Source organism: Engraulis encrasicolus, chromosome 14 (assembly GCF_034702125.1).
Source record: "Engraulis encrasicolus isolate BLACKSEA-1 chromosome 14, IST_EnEncr_1.0, whole genome shotgun sequence".
NCBI classification, from domain to species: Eukaryota; Metazoa; Chordata; class Actinopteri; order Clupeiformes; family Engraulidae; genus Engraulis; species Engraulis encrasicolus.
The window spans coordinates 37,284,646-37,305,435 of record NC_085870.1 but is presented as its reverse complement, the minus strand read 5'-3'; the positions used below and the strand labels follow the sequence as shown (position 1 = coordinate 37,305,435).

Genomic DNA, 20,790 nt, shown 5'->3' with positions numbered 1-20,790 from the left:
TTATTATTATGTCATGTAATAATGTAATGAGCTAGAGAGTGAAGCAAATGCAAGTAAAAAAGCAAAAAAAAAAGTAAATTATGCTCTCATAGGTGATGTGGGTACAAAAGGCAACTTACACGAAGGTGCAGCATAAATTTGGAGAGACTACAGTGTGCTGTTATCACTGAGTTCCAGATCAACAAGTTGAGGGCCTGACAGAACCAAAGACATTTCAAAATCAAATAGAATGTACAAGAACATACAATAACGCCACCAGACTGCCTGACTAAACAAAAAGATTCAGAATGAAAAGTATATTAAATGATATCTACCTGCAGGACATTTGAAGCTAAATCCCATTGCTGACTGTCATCCAGTTCAGCTGACAAGATTTTTTTTTTTCTACAAAGCAATGGGGTACCTAAGTCTCTGCCCCTTCCGGGCAGCTCATGGGGCTTAGAAAGTCAAAACATTTAACTGGGCTATAATGGACTGATCAAACCTATTTTCCGATCCACCTCGCATTCCCCACCACACATAATGCTCTACCTCAGAATGAATGATAACTAATGGTGTGATTGTCAATTTCACCTGTCAAGCGACTTGTGAGTTGTGTGCGTGAAAAATATATAATTATTTGGACTACACAACAGAAGTCACATGTCTGACGTGCAGCCACTGCAGCCGTGGTGCAGTGGTAGGGCTGGCTGTGCACCTTCAACCTCGGTTCACATCAAATACGTGAAGTGCACCTTATAGGCTCTTACCCAATTTCACACAAAACTAAAATAACCTTTCTTGCCAGCTGAAAAGGAGTGGTCTTACGACACAAATCCAAATCTTTAAAATTCACTGCTGTCATATGTGGCGCATATGTGATGCGCCTCATCTTCTTGACTGTCCTAGTATCACTATTTTTGGTGAGCAGTCGCACCAGGCAACAAGCGATCCTAAGTTCAAGGCGCAGACGCCAACTTTCTTTGTTTCCTGCTGTCATATGTGAAATCCAGAGCTCATGCCATACGGAATCAGGATTTAGCTTGACTCGCTCCATTCACTCAAATTTACTCCAGTCATTCAAAATTTTGTGAGTTAAAGCCCCATGGACCGGAAGTAGAAAGACTTAGGTGCCCCATAGAGCAGTCACCAGCAAAAGACAATCTGCCAAGCACAGCAAGCCAGTTTCAGATGGTAGCGGGAGCTAGTCTGCTTGTAGACTAGTATTCAAAAATGTGAAAATGTACATGAAGCCCCCTTTGATTTTCACTCAAAGATATTGATCCAAATACAAACCTGGATTTAATAACTAAAAATCCATATCGGCTGTTCTGAAGAATCAGAGCCCAACTTAAAAGATGCACAGACCCTGACTGTACAGCAAATACTGGTTTTAGAGTAAATTTCATTAGGGTCCTCAAGATCTACGAAAGGAAAACGGGCACATGAATTTACAAGGTTCTTTGCATAGAAACCTGACTCAAGACCTATATTTATATATAGGTTTATTAGTCCATTTATCATGTCCTGTTAAAATTCTGCCAACACAGATCAACTTTCAGAAAGCTATCAAAAATAAGTCATGTCAGCATACTGTAAATCATGTGGGTCTGCACTTAAAAAAAAGTTTCAAATGCATAAAATAGCTCGTAGGTCCAATTTATAGAATGTCCTGTTTAGCAAATTAGGGACTTTGCATTACATTCACTGCAAGGTTTCAGTATATTAAATGAACTGCCAAAATAATTTTCCATATTTTGCCAATCTAATTTCCTCATTCCTCATCCCCATTCATTCATTTCCTTCTGTAGCCCAGGTATTCCGTATATACACTGTGTTTGCAACTCCAAAGGACACTCAAAAAAGCATCAAGGCAAACTGGTCAACACTGGGGACCCAATCCTGACAAATATTCTATGATAGCCCAAAATACGGATCCACCACCCGGATCCAAAATATTTTGGAACTAGGGGAAGCAGAACTGAAAAAAGACTGAGAGGAGGCGGGTAAAACAGGTGCGCTTATGTCAGACAATGCTGGATGAAATGTACAATACTGCAATACTGTAGAAATGTGGTTGTTTTGTTAGAGTCCCTCAACCTTTTTGGTGGTTTTATGAACATTTAAACTCCTTTGACACAAGGACACTATGACACAAATCCTTTGACCCGAATATGTATCAAAAACACGCCAGGCTGAAACGGCGCATGTTTCACAAAAGCCTTGATATCTCAGTTTGATGTTGATTTTGGTGGATACCCACCATAGGTGTGCACATATAGGGATGACATTCTGTTAAAGCACCTGCCCCTTTGCACTTGCCCTATTTGAAAAGTCTTTTTTGGAAGTTTTCTGTCACAACTACAGTGGTTCATTTTGACATCTACAAATGCTTGACAACCAAAAGCATGTGATAATAATGTCCTGATATATAATATATAGTCTCCATAGAGTAGGAAGGCAGTCGGAAGTTCCACATGCCCTCCTCTAGAACCTGCCCCCCCCCCCAAAAAAAGGCTGTGCAGGCTAGCCGCCTTGGTTTAGCTTAGGCTAGGTCGGCAATGAATGCACCTAGCACAATGATACCCAATAACAAACAATACACAAACCTCAGAAAGGTTTACTAATTCAACAAAGTGTAGAACCAAATTGAAGTTTGAAAGAAAATGTATTTACTACCATTTCATATTGCCAATGACTCTTCCTGTGTTGTCAGATCTCAATATACAGTATAAAGTGGTAGTAGATCCCTTGCTTACTCTTGTGCTGTGGGAACACAATATAGCCTACACTATACTTGCACAAAGTACTTGATCCTGATTTTGTTGGTTTGGGGGCAAATACTTTCACACAGCACTGTATCTGAATACCATTCAAATGAGCCATAACATGTTTCAGTGGCCCTATCACGTATGCTGTGACCAAAAAAATGGTTTAGAACACTGGTATTCTATGCTACCATTCCATAAACACGGCTGGTATTCAATGTGTTAAATGTCAATGTTATTAAACATCAAAATTCACTGAATTATTCACTGACAACTGTGGTGCATTACATAGTGACTGGTATTAGGCACTTCTATTTTCAGTGGATTACAGTATGTTGGCTATTGCAAGTTGGTACGAACTTTAATACGAATAGATTCAAATGTTCAATAGTTCCTTGGTCAATTTAAGTTTTAGTATTTGGTGTGTGTGTGTGCGCGTGTATGTGTGTGTGTGATTCAAGGAGCGGTGAGGAGGATGATGTATTGGAGTGGATGTGAGAATGTCTATATTTATATTGAAGTCTATAATGTTAATACTACAGAAACTCTAGTAACTACACAATCTGACACTGGCAATTGTCCAAGACAAATTTCTCTATTAAAGAGACATTAAAGGCTTATCTTATCTCGACACATTACAGTATGGCCATTGTACAATCATGAACACCTTCTCTACCTAAGGTTCTCTACATTACGGTAGGTAGCTCTACCTAATACTAATTCCCTGGTAGCATCTTTGTGCAGATGGTCCAGTCACACTTTGCTGGAATGACTCAACAACATAACCACATTATTATGGCAATACTGAGAGCCTTGAGTAACAGATTAAGATAATAAGGGTATAGCATAGGCTCTGCACAAATGGGATGAACACAGAAGGGCCAGGGTGGGTGACACCATTGAAGAAATTCTATCCAATTTCAACATACTGTTGTATTCCTCACTCTACCCTTTGAGTTTCAGTACCAAAACACACATTTTTTCAAGCCCTTTCTGAGATCCTGGCCAGCTCATTTGGGCATGGATTTGTTTACATCTAATCAAATCATCCTCAATTATCATCCAAAAGTTAGTACTTTGTTGTTAGGTGCCTATTGATGTTGCATAACTTGGGAAATGAGTATATTCAGATGTTTCATCCACTTCAAAAAACCCTGCTTTTTCTTGTTTTTTTTTCTTGTTGTGATTAAAGGGGCTCCAGGTAGGATTAAAAGTTTAATTAATCATGGTCCCGAGTCAGTTGATGCTTATACGAGTCATTAGTAAGTGGGTGATGGCTCTCGCGACCACCTCCACGGTCCGCTGTCAGAAAACCCCACATGCAACTTTTGACAGCGCGGTCCGAACGAGTGCTGTGGGACACACTTTTCATTTGAAACATCGCTTTAGATACCGTATTCAGATTTGCATCAACTGTTTATTTTCATTACTGTGTAGATTTTGAGACAGGCATGCCACGGGCACTGCACAAATGGTGTCATCCTACATTGTGCCCAGGGTTGCCAGATGAGACTGATGATTTCCAGCCCAAAAAATTCTCAAAACCCGCCTGGAAGCACTAAATCCTGCCCAGTTCTATTGATTTCTATGGCCAAAAATTTGGCATTTTTTTTCTCTCCAAAAATCATTTTTTTTCCCGCACACGGCCATCCTAAGCAGCCTAAATGGGCGGGAAAATTGTGCCCCTTTAACTCATTGATGCCTGATGTTGTGTTGCGAAACATTGGCCCTGGCGCCTGGACCTGCGTTACCCAACATTCAGGCTCATGAGATTTGACACAAGTTTATTAAAATATGCTTCTATGGCACCCCTTGTCAGGTCTCCTCCTGCACACATACAGTCATGTGAGATCAATAAATCAATTTTCTCCACTTGTGCCACACTTAGAACGGACTGATTCTAACAAAAATAGTCACAACGATTTCTTATCCTCCCGAAAAAAAAACCGTGTTAAACTTTACACATTGAGTCCTTTAAAGAGCACCCATAAAATGTGTTACAGTATCAAATGTAACATTCCTTCATCATGTGTCACTATCCTAAGAACGAGTCTGTCAGAACACTTTTGTCAAACATACATTAGCGTTCATATTGAACATTCTCTTCAACTAATCATAAACGCCCAAAAATAGTTCAAGATAAAAGAAATGTTCATGTGTACTGTACTCTAAAAATTGCATCCACAATTGCTAAGATATTGACATTTGTCATGTCATGTCATATTCTCTCACTCTTCAATAGTTTTTGCATGACTACGTACCCTATGGTTGTAGACCTTCTCAATGACATATGACATTATGGTTATAGTTGTGAAGTGTGAACTCAGAAAAAGGCACAATTTATCGTTTTCCATTTAAAAGATGAACTCAATGAGGAGTGGTCCCTGAAAACATTATACCATATATATATACTATACTATATGTATATATGTGTGTGTGTGTGTGTGTGTGTGTGTGTGTGTGTGTGTGTGTGTGTGTGTGTGTGTGTGTGTGTGTGTGTGTGTGTGTGTGTGTGTGTGTGTGTGTGTGTGTGTGTGTGTGTGTGTGTGTGTGTGTGTGTGTACTGAAAATCAACTCGTATGGCACAGAAGATAATGTCAACCAGGACATGCCCATATCAGGCAGGGTTGGTCTGCTGACTGGCCACAAGTATCTCTATATAAGACAGATGGCTGGAGGTCTCCCCCACACCAACTGCTGCCTTCTGCAGGTGAGTGACATCCTTTGGATAGATGAAGTGACTAGTTGTAGGGAAAAGACAAGTATTTAAAAATGAAATGCTATATAAAGAAAATGGAATGCTATACAAAGCAAACCATTGCATATTAATATTACATAGCCATTTCTGCATGATAATGCTATATGATTATTAGCATCAGTATATGCAGACTGAGTGGTTGTATATTTTGCAGACACGCTGAACTTAACATCTCAGTTACTGTTGGGGCGTGAGACGGTAAGTCAACTTTTTATGAAAAAATAGTACACAGAAGATTATGTGTAACAACACTCATAGCTGTAGTTTAAGTCCCGGCTCTAATAAACGTACACTTATACTTAACACACACATTTGGAAAACACTTTGACACTGCTACAAGTATTTCACCAGGGTCATTTGTTTTCCAGTTGTATCTAATTTCCTAATAACTGCAGTGCACCATTCCCCAAACAATTTCAAACATATCCAAAAATAGACTATTAGAGAACAAAGAAAATGGTGCAAAAGAAGTTATTACCTCCGGCAAGGAGGTTATGTTTTCGGTCGCGTTGGTTTGTCTGTTTGTTTGTTTATCTGTCTGTATGTCAGCAGGATAACTCAAAAACTTATGAACGGATTTGGCTGAGACTTTGTGGAGTTGTTGGAAATGATCCAAGGAACAAATGATTAACTCTGAGTCTGGTGGTGATCCGGATCACGAACCAGAACCAGGATTTAAAAAAAAAAAGATTCTTCACCATTGCTAGCCTAGACGCCCCTAGTGACCGCTAATTGAATTGCAGATGGGGCGAACTTTGACATTCCAGTTTCCAACTTTAAAAGGAAGGCAGAAAGCCTTAGTCAAATGTTCTACCAAACAGCTTCCTTGGAGGAAGTCTCTAGTTAGGAAATGAGATACAAATGGAAAACAAATGATAGAGAGTAGAGTAGAGTAGAGTATCGTTTATTGATCCCTGGGGGAAATTAAGGTGTCAAGTAGCATACACACATACATAAATAAAGACATTGCTCACAAGACATTACACACATACTTAGACATAAAATAACCATATATAGCTCACTGTTACACACATACTTAGACATAAAATAACCATATATAGCTCACTGTTACATACATTTGCCCAGGCATATCTCTCACACTCTCTCACTCACACACACACACACAAACACACACACACACCTAAAATAATAATAATAGAATAATAGAATAAAGTGTCCACAGTGTCGCATGTGCCTTAGCTGAGTGGCACATAGAAGCCAGGACAAGTGGCCTGTAAAGTGTCAAGTAAAGTGTCCCTTAGTGTCCATAGTCTCTCTGCCTAGTACAGTGTCATTGTATTCCTTGGGGGCAAAGAAAGCAAAGAGAGATGGAGGGTAAATGATGATGGTGAAGTAGCTGTGATTTAGAGAGAACAGCAGTGTTTGCCAATTGAGTGTTCAATGAAAGTTGTGTAAGCTTCCATGCAAACTAATTCCTAGTCAATGAAACTCATAATTATAGTTACAGTATGTTCCAGCTGTTAGGACCTTTACCTTTATAGATACAGTATTTTTAAGTATACATCATGCCCAGCCCCCGTTCTCTCTCTCTCTCTGAGCAAAATGTTACTTAACACTTTCAAAACATTTTTTTGATAAGGAAATAGTGGTGAAGAAATAATAATATTTGTATCGTACAGTACAAACAGTAATGAAAGGTACCTAAACATTCTTCCTAGATAACCAACGAACCATCATGGGGGATGGAGATATGGAGTGCTTTGGCCCTGCGGCCATGTACCTCCGCAAGACAGAGAAAGAGCGTATGGAGGCCCAAAGCACACCCTTTGATGCCAAATCAGCTTTCTTTGTGGTTGACAAAGCGGAAGATTATGTGAAAGGAGTTCTGCAGAAAAGAGAAGGCGGCAAATGCGTAGTCATGACTCTGGAGGGTGATAAGAGTAAAGTAAGTCATTTATTATTATTACTATCATTATTATTGTTGTTGTTGTTGTTGTTGTTATTAACTATTATTAATAATACATTTTGTTGTTATTGGTGTAATAATATGTATTATTATTATTATTATTATTATTATTATATCAGAATATAACTATGACTAATTTGAATGAAGATTAAAATGGTACAGGTTAAGACAGTAAAATGGATTTAAAAAAAAAGAACCACAGAGAAAACTTTGAAGCAAACTGCCACATGCACATTCTATTTACTTCAGTTTGCAGAAGAAGAGTGCAACACTGCTTCTGATGAAGGCTTAGTGCTGAAACGTCAGCAAGCCAAAAATAATGTGGTGAAGCCGTAATGAAGCAGTATTGTGCTCTTCCTGCAAACTGGAGATGGTATGTTACGATGGTACTCTGAAAAGCTGCACCTGCTGACAAAGGGACTTTGAGTTACTCAACATGGAATGTGGTTAGATCGATGCAGATCTTGTTTCCTTTGACATTTTCTGCATTATATTTTCACATCTTACAGGAAGTCACGGTGAAAGAGGATGAAATCTTCCCCATGAATCCTCCTAAGTACGACAAAATTGAGGACATGGCCATGATGACCCACCTCCACGAGCCTTCTGTGTTGTACAACCTCAAAGAGCGTTTTGCAGCATGGATGATCTATGTAAGACTGAGATTTAAATAGCAATAACAAGTAAATAAAAATATAAACAATGTACATGTACTGTATAATAGAAAGACAATTAATGAAGTGTTTTCTTTTATTCTCTCTCAGACATATTCTGGGCTGTTCTGCGTCACTGTGAACCCCTACAAGTGGCTCCCAGTGTACGATCAAGTCGTTGTTAATGGATACAGAGGCAAGAAGAGGATTGAAGCTCCACCCCACATCTTCTCCATCTCTGATAACGCCTATCAGTTCATGCTCCAAGGTGAACAATTTTTAAACAATATTTCTACATTTTGATGATACATGTATTGTTGCATTGCATGTCCTGCAAATGGAATGATGTGGGAATTAAGTTATATTAAGTCATAAGAGAGGGATTAATGAGAAACATTTCTTTTCAGATCGTGAGAACCAGTCCATCCTTATTACGTAAGTAACCATTACAACTGCTGTAATAGCATTAAATAGTGACCTCGCCTTAGCAAACATATTTGAAAATATCTTTTTGCCCCTCAGTGGAGAATCCGGTGCAGGAAAGACTGTAAACACTAAACGTGTCATCCAGTACTTTGCAACAATTGCAGTGGCTGGAGGAAAGAAGGATCAGCCAGCTGCAGCTGGAAAAATCCAGGTTAGCTTCCATATTTCTATAATTGTGTGTGCAACTGTGTAAGTTTCCATTTTGATCATATCAAAATCTGAAAATTAAATGGCGTTCACTGCCCTGTAGGGGTCACTGGAGGACCAGATCATTGCAGCCAACCCTCTACTTGAGGCCTATGGTAATGCTAAGACTGTGAGGAATGATAACTCCTCCCGTTTTGTAAGTATTCAAAAACATTCAGAGCCGAACAAAATTGTTATATGAAAATGCAGAACTTAAAATAAAGTGTGTGGATAAAACATACTCCTTCCTCAGGGTAAATTCATCAGAATCCATTTTGGCTCATCTGGCAAGCTGGCTTCTGCTGATATTGAGACTTGTAAGACTCTTGAAATATACTCCACAAAAAATCAACATATTACATTTTGGAATTTAGCTACAAAAACACATCTAATAATGTTACAACTGTGTGTTACAGATCTGCTGGAGAAGTCAAGAGTGACATTCCAGCTGTCTGCTGAAAGGAGCTACCATATCTTCTACCAAATCATGACTGGGCACAAGCCTGAGCTGATTGGTAATGCAGGATGCTCCCATACACAAAAAAACAATACTATAAGGGAAATGGCAAAATGACAAAAAACACCTCTCACACGTCTTGTTTGTTTTCCAGAGGGCCTGCTTATCACCCAAAACCCCTATGATTTCCCTATGATCAGCCAAGGTGAAATCACTGTCAAGAGCATCGATGATGTGGAGGAGTTTATTGCTACTGATGTAAGATGTTAAACTTGAAGTGAAAACACAAGTAGATTAATAACTAATATATATGCATGGTTAATGCATTCAAAAGAAAAAAAATATGTCAAGATTGATTTTGTTTTACTTCAGGCAAAAAACAAATGATTGAATTTAAATGTAATGATAAAATATATGTGTAGCTTCTAATTCCATGATCCATGATTCCAAGTTTTCGGAGTTTCCTCTGTATTCTGTGTGTGGTATTGGAGCTGTCATAGTTTGTGTTAAATTCACAGAATTCTTACTAGTGTTGGATGAATGCAATTCCCTGGTGTACATGTATCCTTTATATCTGCAAACCTGTTGTAAGTTATTTTTGCTTTTTGTTTATGAAGACATACATAGATATATATATTTTATTTTTCTCATGTAGACAGCCATTGATATTCTGGGCTTCAATGCAGAGGAGAAACTTGGCATCTACAAGCTCACTGGGGCTGTGATGCATCATGGCAACATGAAGTTCAAGCAGAAGCAGAGAGAGGAGCAGGCTGAGCCTGATGGCACTGAGGGTGAGGACTGAATTTCAGCCAAACCAGGATATGTTAAACCCTCCAATTGCTTAAAAAATAAATAAATAAATGAGTACATTTTTATTTCTAAACAGAGGCTGATAAAATCGCCTACCTCATGGGCCTGAACTCTGCTGACATGCTGAAGGCTCTATGCTACCCACGAGTGAAGGTCGGAAATGAGTTTGTGACCAAAGGCCAAACTGTACCACAGGTCAGTATGTATTTAATGTCTACTGCAAAATGCAGCTTTGGAATCTCACCTTCATGTGAATAAAATATTCATTGTGAGATTAATATCTAAACATTATTTTCTTTAGGTGAACAATGCCGTTTCAGCTCTCTGCAAGTCCATATACGAGAAGATGTTCTTGTGGATGGTCATTCGTATCAATGAGATGTTGGACACCAAACAAGCAAGACAGTTCTTCATTGGTGTGCTGGACATTGCAGGATTTGAGATCTTTGATGTTAGTGTATTTCTATTCATTGTAAAACTGAAATGTATTTCTATTTGTTACCTGAGTACGTAGTCTTATAGTTCTAATATACATATATATATATTTCAACAATAGTTCAACAGCTTGGAACAGCTGTGTATCAACTTCACCAATGAGAAACTGCAACAGTTCTTCAACCACACCATGTTTGTGCTTGAGCAAGAGGAATACAAGAAAGACGGTATTGTGTGGGAATTCATTGACTTCGGTATGGATCTGGCTGCCTGCATTGAGCTTATTGAGAAGGTAAAATCAGTGACAAAAACAAATTATGATCAACAACAAAAACACTATGAAACATAACATTGATTTCTTTAACAGCCACTGGGCATCTTCTCCATCCTTGAAGAGGAGTGTATGTTCCCCAAGGCCTCAGACACTACCTTCAAGGGCAAGTTGTATGATCAGCATCTTGGCAAAACCAAGTGCTTTGAGAAACCCAAACCAGCAAAGAACAAGAAAGAGGCCCACTTCTCCCTTGTGCACTATGCCGGCACTGTGGACTACAACATCAGTGGCTGGTTGGACAAGAACAAGGACCCACTGAACGACACTGTTGTGCAGCTGTACCAGAAGTCTGCAATGAAATTGCTGGCCTTCTTGTATGCATCCCATGGTGGTGAAGGTAAGAGGGCTTCCTTACCTGTATTTTAATTTATACTGTCAGAGAACTTAGTGAAGTTTTTCAATGCCTGCTATATCATTGACACAGCTGATGGTGGTGGTGGTGGTGGCAAGGGTGGCAAGAAGAAGAAGGGTGGCTCCTTCCAGACCGTGTCTGCTCTTTTCAGGGTAATAACTTGAGATATTTTAATGCTTCATTGATTCATTACTTTGTGTCAGCAACAGGGATGCAAGCAATTAATTGACTTGAATCGACTAATGCGTTAATCGATTAAAAATCATCAATCGTAATTAATCGCCGATTCGACTGACAAGAGACCCAGTTGAAATGGGCATGTGAAGCGTGTGTTTGAAGAGATGTGTAAAAAGTGGGAATATTTAAATTATCGTTGGATGAAAGAATTTAAATAGAATAAATTTAAAGTAAATATTTCATCTAAATTTTTTATTTAAATATTTAAAATGAAAAGTTTTTTTTTTTTTTTCGGGAAACACTGAGATTTCAGGGGAAACGCAGTCTGTCAATTGATCGTAAGTCGATTGAAAAGGTCAATTAATGAATTAATCGGTCATTTGCATGCCTAGTCAGAAATGTGAGATATGGACAAGGAAAGTATATTGTCTTGAAAATCTCTTAATATGGTCCTGTTCACAGGAGAACTTGGGCAAGCTGATGACCAATCTGAGGAGCACCCATCCTCACTTTGTGCGCTGCTTGATTCCCAACGAGTCTAAGACTCCTGGTAAGATAATAGCTTAGTCGTTCAGTAGAACTGTTTTTGGATGTGCCATGAGCTTTACTGGGTTAATTAATACACACAATACTTTTGTTTCTTACACAGGTTTGATGGAGAACTTCCTGGTGCTTCACCAACTGAGATGTAATGGTGTGCTGGAGGGTATCAGAATCTGCAGGAAGGGCTTCCCCAGCAGAATCATTTATGCTGACTTCAAGCAGAGGTTATTTCTTAACTGTTTAATTCCAATGTTTAACATTTAAACATTGTCTTGTGTTTTCTGACAATCACAAAATGTTATTCATATCAAGTAAGTCAGTTTTATATACACATATATCATATAAGTGAATTATTTTTTCTATACTCACCTTAGTATCTAGCCTAGTAAACCAGCACCATCCGCTGGATCGCTTTTTTTTTTTTGCCTGCGAGTGGTCTGGCCTCGGACGGTCGAACATTTTGAACACATTGCCCTGAATCTGGCAAACCAATCAAAACGCAGAGATTTGTTTTGCGACGAAGCTCGCAAGGCTGGGAAAGCAAACCAACGAGAAAGGTCGTGCTGATTGGTCAGAGCATTGGCCTATAGGCACAGGCACGTTTTGAAAGACAACGGGTTGTTCTCATCAACAATGATGACCGGATGTACTATTCATTGGGGCAAGACTAAATTATACATCCAATCTCACATTTAGGCTAGTTTATCAGGCTACCTGGTAAGTTCACAGTATGACTTTAGGAAACAACGGTTAGGACATAATAGCAGCAAACAGTGTTGCCAGATTTTCTATGACAAATAAGCAACTGACGTCCTTAAAACAAGCCCAAAAGAAGCAACCAAAGGGGTGGGTTGTCAGTCGCGTGCCTAGTCAGGGAAGACCTTGCTCTTTGCGGGGGTCTGCGTGGCAGCTAAAATCACAAGTGACCACAGAAAGTGGGAGTTAAGGATGCTGTAGTAGCGTCACTTGTGAGGATGAGTGATAAAAAACGAGTTGCCATTGAGAAACACATCCAAATCACCGGCAGAGCAGGAGAAAACAGCAAGCCCAACCCTGAAAAGAACAAACGCAAAAAAAACGCAACCCGCGACTTTACCAAATTTAAAGCGACTGCTCAAAAAAAGGAGCCCAAGGTCGCTTATAATAAGCGGACTCGGCAACACTGGCAGCAATAACAATACACTTTTCAAAATATCATTTGAAAACATTACCTTTTCACACCATTTCAGATACAAAGTGCTGAATGCCAGTGTCATCCCTGAAGGACAATTCATTGACAACAAGAAGGCTTCTGAGAAGCTCCTGGGTTCCATTGATGTGGATCACACTCAGTATATGTTTGGCCACACCAAGGTTAATTATTTATCAATTTGTGAATGAACGGCACATGTTTTGAGAATACACGCATGAAATAGCATACTCTACCTTCAAGCAGTACAAATTCAAAATCAATACTGGATGTTAAATGATACAAACTCTTGTAGGTATTCTTCAAAGCTGGTCTGCTGGGGACCCTTGAGGAAATGCGAGATGAGAAGTTGGCAGTTCTGGTCACAATGACTCAGGCGCTTTGCCGTGCTTACCTGATGAGAAGGGAGTTTGTCAAGATGATGGAAAGGAGGTAATATTCAATGGAAACGGTCAATTTTCATCTAAATTAGAAAGTCTTGCCAAAACCTCTCACGTTTTTTGAGTCCCTGAACGTGTTTTTTAAATGAACATCTATGTCCTCCCAAACAGAGAAGCTATCTACACCATCCAGTACAATATCCGCTCATTCATGAATGTGAAAAACTGGCCATGGATGGGAGTATACTTCAAGATCAAGCCACTTCTGAAGAGTGCTGAAACTGAGAAGGAACTGGCAGAATTGAAGGAGCTCTATGGGAAAACGAAGACTGCCCTGGACACCGCCCTTGCAAAGAAGAAGGAATTAGAGGAGAAGATGGTTTCCCTGCTCCAAGAAAAGAATGACCTACAGTTAGCTGTAGCATCTGTGAGTTACCAATTTAAGTTGTGTTGTCCTTTGAATTTCAAAAAGACTAAATCACAAAAACTAATCAAGCAAACATTGAAAAATCAGCGTATTAAAAATACATCCACAAGAAATTCCATATCATGCGTCAAAATTTGAGTGCAGGTATCAGTTTCATTTCCTGTAGCAGCTGTGAGTTATCTTAATTGTTCCATATTTACTTATTGTGGAATTCATTTTGATTTCAGAAATCAAGTACAACTAAAAACAGCAAAATGACCGGACCAATGGACCAATAACTCAACTAAACTTCCGCATAAGGCCGAAAAAATGTCAAAGAAATCTTAAAACTATTTTTTCTTTCACACCAGGAAACCGAGTGCCTCTCAGATGCAGAGGAGCGATGTGAAGGACTCATTAAGAGCAAAATCCAGCTAGAAGCCAAACTCAAAGAGACAACCGAGAGGCTGGAAGATGAGGAGGAGATCAATGCTGAGCTCACTGCCAAGAAGAGGAAACTGGAGGATGAGTGCTCTGAGCTGAAGAAGGACATTGATGACTTGGAGCTTACCTTGGCCAAAGTGGAAAAAGAGAAGCATGCCACAGAAAACAAGGTAACATTTGTTAAAGTTGAATATCCATCTCAAGAGTTCTTAGGGAAATCATACATTGAGGACCAATATAACGTTAAAATATTTTTAGGTTAAAAACCTGACAGAGGAGATGGCCTCTCAGGATGAGAGTATTGGCAAGTTGACCAAGGAAAAGAAAGCCCTCCAAGAGGCACACCAGCAGACTCTGGATGATCTCCAAGCAGAGGAAGACAAAGTCAACACACTTACGAAATCAAAGACAAAACTTGAACAACAAGTGGATGACGTAAGTACTCAACAAATGAAGAGTTTCGTTGCAAAACGGTGTCACCCAATTTTGATTTTTGCATTTTATTATTGGAAATGACTTTGCAAAGTCTTATCATCTGCAGTATGTATGAATTCTTGCTATTCACATATTTTGAGAACATACTTTTAAAACCTAAATAAAATGCATTTTGCAATGCAATGGAATGCCCAATACAAAATGTCAGTTTCCCAAAATTCTACAAAATGGATATACAATGTGTTGCAATGAAACTCTTCAAGTATACCCTACAATTTTAAACTAATGACAAGAAATAAGACAATAAGCAGAATGTCAATGAGAATGATTCCCAAATGTGATGGACTGTTTGGAAATAACAACTTCAAATATAACTCAATATTACGCTAGATATTACATTTCTGCCATGTTTTTCATATTCACTTCATAAAAGCTGGAGGGCTCATTGGAGCAAGAGAAGAAACTCCGCATGGACCTTGAAAGAGCCAAGAGGAAGCTTGAGGGTGACCTAAAACTTAGTCAAGAAGCCATAATGGATCTGGAGAATGACAAGCAACAGTCTGAGGAGAAAATAAAAAAGTATGGCATATCAACCAAAACACTTTAAAATAGTGGGCACTAGTGCATGCCTAAAACATTAACTGTCTTCTGCAGTATCATCAACAAAATATACCAAAACGATTTATTAGCTTCATGATCTCCCTTATTTTTTTTCCATATAGGAAGGACTTTGAGATAAGTCAGCATCTCAGCAAGATTGAAGATGAGCAATCACTTGGAGCTCAACTTCAAAAGAAGATTAAAGAACTTCAGGTGACTAATATTTTAAATTATGTTCCCAATTTTGGAACATTTGGAACACAAAGTCCAAAGTAGTAACCTTTATCAAAATATTCAGGCCCGCATTGAGGAACTGGAAGAGGAGATTGAAGCTGAGCGTGCTGCTCGTGCTAAAATTGAGAAGCAAAGAGCTGATCTCTCCAGGGAACTTGAGGAGATCAGTGAGAGGCTTGAGGAGGCTGGTGGGGCAACTGCTGCTCAGATTGAGATGAACAAGAAGCGTGAAGCTGAGTTTCAGAAGCTGCGTCGCGATCTTGAAGAGTCCACCCTGCAACATGAAGCTACTGCCTCCGCTCTTCGTAAGAAGCAGGCTGACAGCGTGGCTGAACTGGGAGAGCAGATCGACAACCTTCAGCGCGTTAAACAGAAGCTGGAGAAGGAGAAGAGTGAATACAAAATGGAGATAGATGACCTCTCAAGTAACATGGAAGCTGTGGCGAAAGCAAAGGTATTACATTAATGAATGAAATATGTATTGACGTTTCTTTTAGTTAAGCATGAAAGCGTGATTAAATTTGCACATTTTCAGGGAAATCTGGAAAAGATGTGTCGCACCCTTGAGGACCAAATGGGTGAGATTAAAGCAAAGGCTGATGAAAATGCCCGTCAGCTTAATGATGTAAGCGCACAGAGAGCAAGACTCACTACTGAAAATGGTAAGTCAACTCTTATGATAACGCCATTCATCCAAATTCTAACTTGTGGTAAGAAAGATAGCAATTTGTCAAAATGATATTGGACAATATGAAATAATAACTATTAAATCATATTTTATAAAATTATGGGAGTTGGGATAGAATTTCCTACACATTTTGTAAAAGAGTGCAACTGCTGCTGCTCCAAGCTTGTTATACTATTGCTAATTTTTATTCTTCTGAATAGTATATCTTTTTATGTTTTCTTTTGAAGAGCGGGGAATTTTAATTAGGTTAAAAGTTTAGGTGGAAATTCATCAGTGAAACACTAAATAAAACATATGTAATGTGTGTCCCAAAGGTGAGTTTGCCCGTCAGCTTGAGGAGAAAGAAGCTCTGGTCTCTCAGCTGACCAGAGGCAAACAGGCCTTTGTACAGCAGATTGAGGAGCTGAAGAGGGGGGTTGAGGAAGAAGTCAAGGTAGGTTTCGTAATTAAAGTTGAGCAAAAGCTTTGAAAAACTTGTGCACCTTCTTTTGATGTCAGAGTATTCAATATAATTTATACTTCTTTAAAGGCCAAGAATGCCCTGGCTCATGCTGTCCAATCAGCTCGTCATGACTGTGACCTGCTCAGAGAGCAGTTTGAGGAGGAGCAGGAGGCTAAGGCTGAGCTGCAGCGTGGAATGTCCAAGGCCAACGGTGAGGTGGCTCAGTGGCGGGCCAAATATGAGACTGATGCCATCCAACGCACTGAGGAGCTGGAGGAATCCAAGTTAGATATGGTTTTATTACAAATATCAGTATCACTTTTTTTCTTATCTATGTGAATATTGCAACATTTTACAAAATTATCTTTCTTTCAGGAAAAAGCTTGCACAGCGACTACAGGAGGCTGAGGAATCAATTGAGGCTGTTAACTCCAAGTGTGCCTCTCTGGAGAAGACCAAACAGAGACTCCAGGGAGAAGTAGAGGACCTCATGATTGATGTTGAGCGAGCAAATGCATTGGCTGCCAATCTTGATAAGAAGCAAAGGAACTTTGACAAGGTCTTTGGCATGACAAACCATCTATGGCTTTGGTTAGCATTGTATTTGTACCTAATACCACTTTTTCATGAATAGACAATTTCATGGATATGTTTTTATTCTTTCGCATCAGGTTCTGGCAGAATGGAAGCAGAAGTTTGAGGAAGGTCAAGCTGAGCTGGAAGGTGCTCAGAAAGAGGCTCGCTCTCTCAGCACTGAGCTCTTCAAGATGAAGAACTCATATGAAGAGGCACTGGATCAACTGGAGACCCTGAAAAGGGAGAATAAGAACCTACAGCGTATGTCAATATTTCTCCTCCACATACTTGTGTCATATACCAACAAAGTATAGAGGATACAGTAATTAAAGGTGGACTGTGTAAGATGGGGGGCAGAGTAGGTATTGCAACTATGCTCCTCATTGAAACTGTGCTGCCTATTGCCAAATTTGATGTTTTCATGAATATTTACTACATAATGTATTAAATATTTACTAAGTAAATTACCAAAGTAAAGTAAGATTCGCAGCTAAAAATGTCTATTTCTGGAAATTCAAAATGGCAGACAATGGAGACGATCCCCCTTTTCATGTTTGAAAAGTGCTATTTTTACAGTCCTAATGAATACTTAGAATTTCATGGTGGTGGTAAGTATTGATGAAAAAGGTTACATGTGCGAATGGGCAGCATTAATTCTGCAAATACACTACTAAAACTATTACACAGTGCACCTTTCAAACTGCATAATCTATGCATAGACCATTCAAAACAACTCCAATAAAACAATTGTTATAACTATTACTATTTATTTTTACAGAGGAAATTTCTGACCTTACCGAGCAACTTGGTGAAACTGGTAAAAGCATTCATGAGCTTGAGAAGGCTAAGAAGACAGTGGAGACTGAGAAATCAGAAATCCAAACTGCACTGGAAGAGGCAGAGGTAAGATGGTCATGTTGAATTCAGACAATAACCGTTTTGTAAATCATTTGTATCTTCTTTGGTGAGAACAACAGCACAATAAGCTATTCTACCTGTCTCTCGATATAGGGTACACTTGAGCATGAAGAGTCCAAGATTCTTCGTGTTCAGCTGGAGCTTAACCAGGTGAAAGGTGAGGTTGACAGGAAGCTGGCAGAGAAGGATGAGGAGATGGAGCAGATCAAGAGGAACAGCCAGAGGGTGATTGATACCATGCAGAGCACTCTAGACTCTGAGGTCAGAAGCAGAAATGATGCCATGAGAGTCAAGAAGAAGATGGAGGGAGACCTCAATGAGCTGGAAGTACAGCTCAGCCATGCCAACCGCCAGTCAGCTGAATCAATGAAGCAGCTGAGGAATGTCCAAGGACAACTCAAGGTATAAACAGAGTCTACCATACAAGCAACTTGTTAAAACAGTGGTTCTCAACCTTTAACAAACGCCCCCTTGACCTCATCATAAACCTGCCAGTATTGAGAAAAAAAAATAGACTAATGCCCCCCAATGGGAACTAAGCTCCGCCCCCACTCAGCTGTATTCTTCTCAGCGCCCCCCTAGGGCTTCTCAATGCCCCAAGGGGGACTGTAGCGCCCCGATTGAGAAAGACTATGTTAAATATAAAAACAAATATTTCTCTAACTATTGTGGCATTATACACAGGATGCGCAACTGCACCTTGATGAGGCTGTGAGAGGACAAGATGACATGAAGGAGCAGGTTGCCATGGTGGAGCGCAGGAATGGCCTTATGGTGGCTGAGATTGAGGAGCTCAGAGCTGCTCTGGAACAGACAGAGAGAGGCCGCAAAGTGGCCGAGCAGGAATTGGTGGATGCCAGTGAGCGTGTTGGACTGCTGCACTCACAGGTAAGTGAGAAAAAATAAGCTATTGGTTGTTCTAGTAGAATTGAATTCAATATAAAGTATGTATTTAAAAATAGAGAATGAATTAGGTGTTTTTCCTCCTTTAGAATACTAGTCTGCTCAACACCAAGAAGAAGCTGGAGAGTGACCTTGTCCAGGTTCAGGGTGAGGTTGATGACATTGTTCAAGAGGCCAGAAATGCAGAAGACAAGGCCAAGAAAGCCATTACTGATGTGAGTTAAACCTTTGATACACCGTGTAAAGTACAGTCCACAAAGCGAGGGAAAAAGCTTTAAATTTTGTACATTTTTGGTATCTACACAAATTACACGGCAAGAAATACACAACCAAACAAGACATTATCTTCTAGGCTGCAATGATGGCTGAGGAACTGAAAAAAGAACAGGATACCTGTGCTCATCTGGAGAGGATGAAGAAGAACCTGGAGGTCACTGTGAAGGACCTGCAGCATCGCCTGGATGAGGCTGAGAACCTGGCCATGAAGGGCGGAAAGAAGCAACTCCAGAAACTGGAGTCCAGGGTATTTTGAAATATGTAGAATAAAAATGCTTCATTGATCTCAAAGAAATGTAAGGACGAAATGTGTGGAAATACTTTATACTATTGCGTACTACTGTATACTAATATACTGTAACATTGTCGTTGAAAAGTTTTTTTTTAATGAATGTAGGGTACCTATTTTTATTGCTATGCTATTGTTCACCAGAATTAAGCTAATCATCTATTGTCCCAGGTTCGCGAGCTGGAAGGTGAGGTCGATGCTGAACAAAGACGTGGAGGAGATGCTGTGAAAGGTGTCCGCAAATATGAGAGGAGAGTCAAGGAGCTCACTTACCAGGTGAATAATTCAACTTTGTGAATCACAAACTACATGAATGAATGTAAGACATAATCAGCTAACTACATTTACTGTTTTACTACATTTCTGCAGACTGAGGAGGACAAGAAGAATGTCACCAGACTGCAGGATTTGGTAGATAAACTTCAGATGAAAGTCAAGGCCTACAAGAGGCAGGCTGAGGAAGCTGTGAGTAAAGGCTTTGATTTAGATGAGCTAAATTCTGAACTATTATAATTAAACTTGACTGCCAATAACTGTAAAAATCATTTAATGTTCATAGGAGGAGCAGGCCAACACTCACCTGTCCAAGTTCAGGAAGGTGCAGCATGAGCTTGAGGAGGCTCAGGAGCGTGCTGACATCGCTGAGTCCCAGGTTAACAAGCTGAGGGCCAAGAGCCGTGACTCTGGCAAGGTAGGGATGACTAATTGAAAACACAAAAAGTCCATATAATAAAACATTATTATATTATGCATACAATTATCTCAATTTTTAAAAATCACTATTATCTCATGGCACCGACTTCCCTTCTGCTTTTTCTGTGTTCCAGGCCAAAGAGGAGTGACCAGTAATTGGGACGATGTAAATTAAAAGGGATTCATATAATATGACATCCTTAATAAAGTTATTTGAGCAATACCACACCTGTCTTTATCGTCCTTGAATTTCTCTTAATGCACAATGTTTTCCAAGTATCAGCTCAGGGATGAATATGGATAGAGATGAAGATTTTTTTCAGAAGTTTATAATTGTCTTGCATGATAGTTTATCTGAAAGACTGAAGTGTGCGTGTAATGAGCTAGCTTCCGTTGAAAATGAATGGCCCAAGAGAAGTCATGTTCAAGTTAATAGCACATACGTAGGA

General features: G+C 39.5%; 1 protein-coding gene across 1 annotated transcript; it reads left to right on the top strand.

The window, feature by feature from the left end:
• Positions 1-7,186: 7,186 nt before the first annotated feature.
• LOC134462556 (myosin heavy chain, fast skeletal muscle-like) lies at positions 7,187-20,564 on the top strand. The gene is made up of 39 exons (XM_063215646.1): positions 7,187-7,411; positions 7,942-8,085; positions 8,197-8,353; positions 8,493-8,520; positions 8,608-8,722; positions 8,822-8,914; positions 9,011-9,074; positions 9,174-9,272; positions 9,369-9,472; positions 9,870-10,008; positions 10,104-10,222; positions 10,329-10,478; positions 10,584-10,754; positions 10,830-11,133; positions 11,221-11,300; positions 11,788-11,875; positions 11,975-12,092; positions 13,098-13,221; positions 13,353-13,489; positions 13,609-13,864; positions 14,215-14,457; positions 14,546-14,722; positions 15,156-15,301; positions 15,445-15,535; positions 15,621-16,010; positions 16,092-16,218; positions 16,559-16,677; positions 16,774-16,970; positions 17,062-17,245; positions 17,358-17,523; positions 18,041-18,165; positions 18,274-18,582; positions 18,865-19,068; positions 19,173-19,298; positions 19,436-19,606; positions 19,820-19,924; positions 20,018-20,113; positions 20,208-20,339; positions 20,476-20,564. The coding sequence occupies exons 1-39, from the start codon at positions 7,202-7,204 to the stop codon at positions 20,488-20,490; spliced, it is 5,823 nt and encodes a 1,940-aa protein (XP_063071716.1). The 5' UTR covers positions 7,187-7,201; the 3' UTR covers positions 20,491-20,564.
• Positions 20,565-20,790: the final 226 nt, after the last annotated feature.

Coding starts and splice junctions, on each gene's coding strand:
- LOC134462556 (XM_063215646.1), top strand. CDS start 7,202: ATGGGGGATGGAGATATGGAGTGCTTTGGCCCTGCGGCCATGTACCTC. Junction 9,473..9,869: donor AGGAGTTTATTGCTACTGAT/GTAAGATGTTAA, acceptor TTTCTCATGTAG/ACAGCCATTGATATTCTGGG. Junction 17,524..18,040: donor GGAGAATAAGAACCTACAGC/GTATGTCAATAT, acceptor TTATTTTTACAG/AGGAAATTTCTGACCTTACC.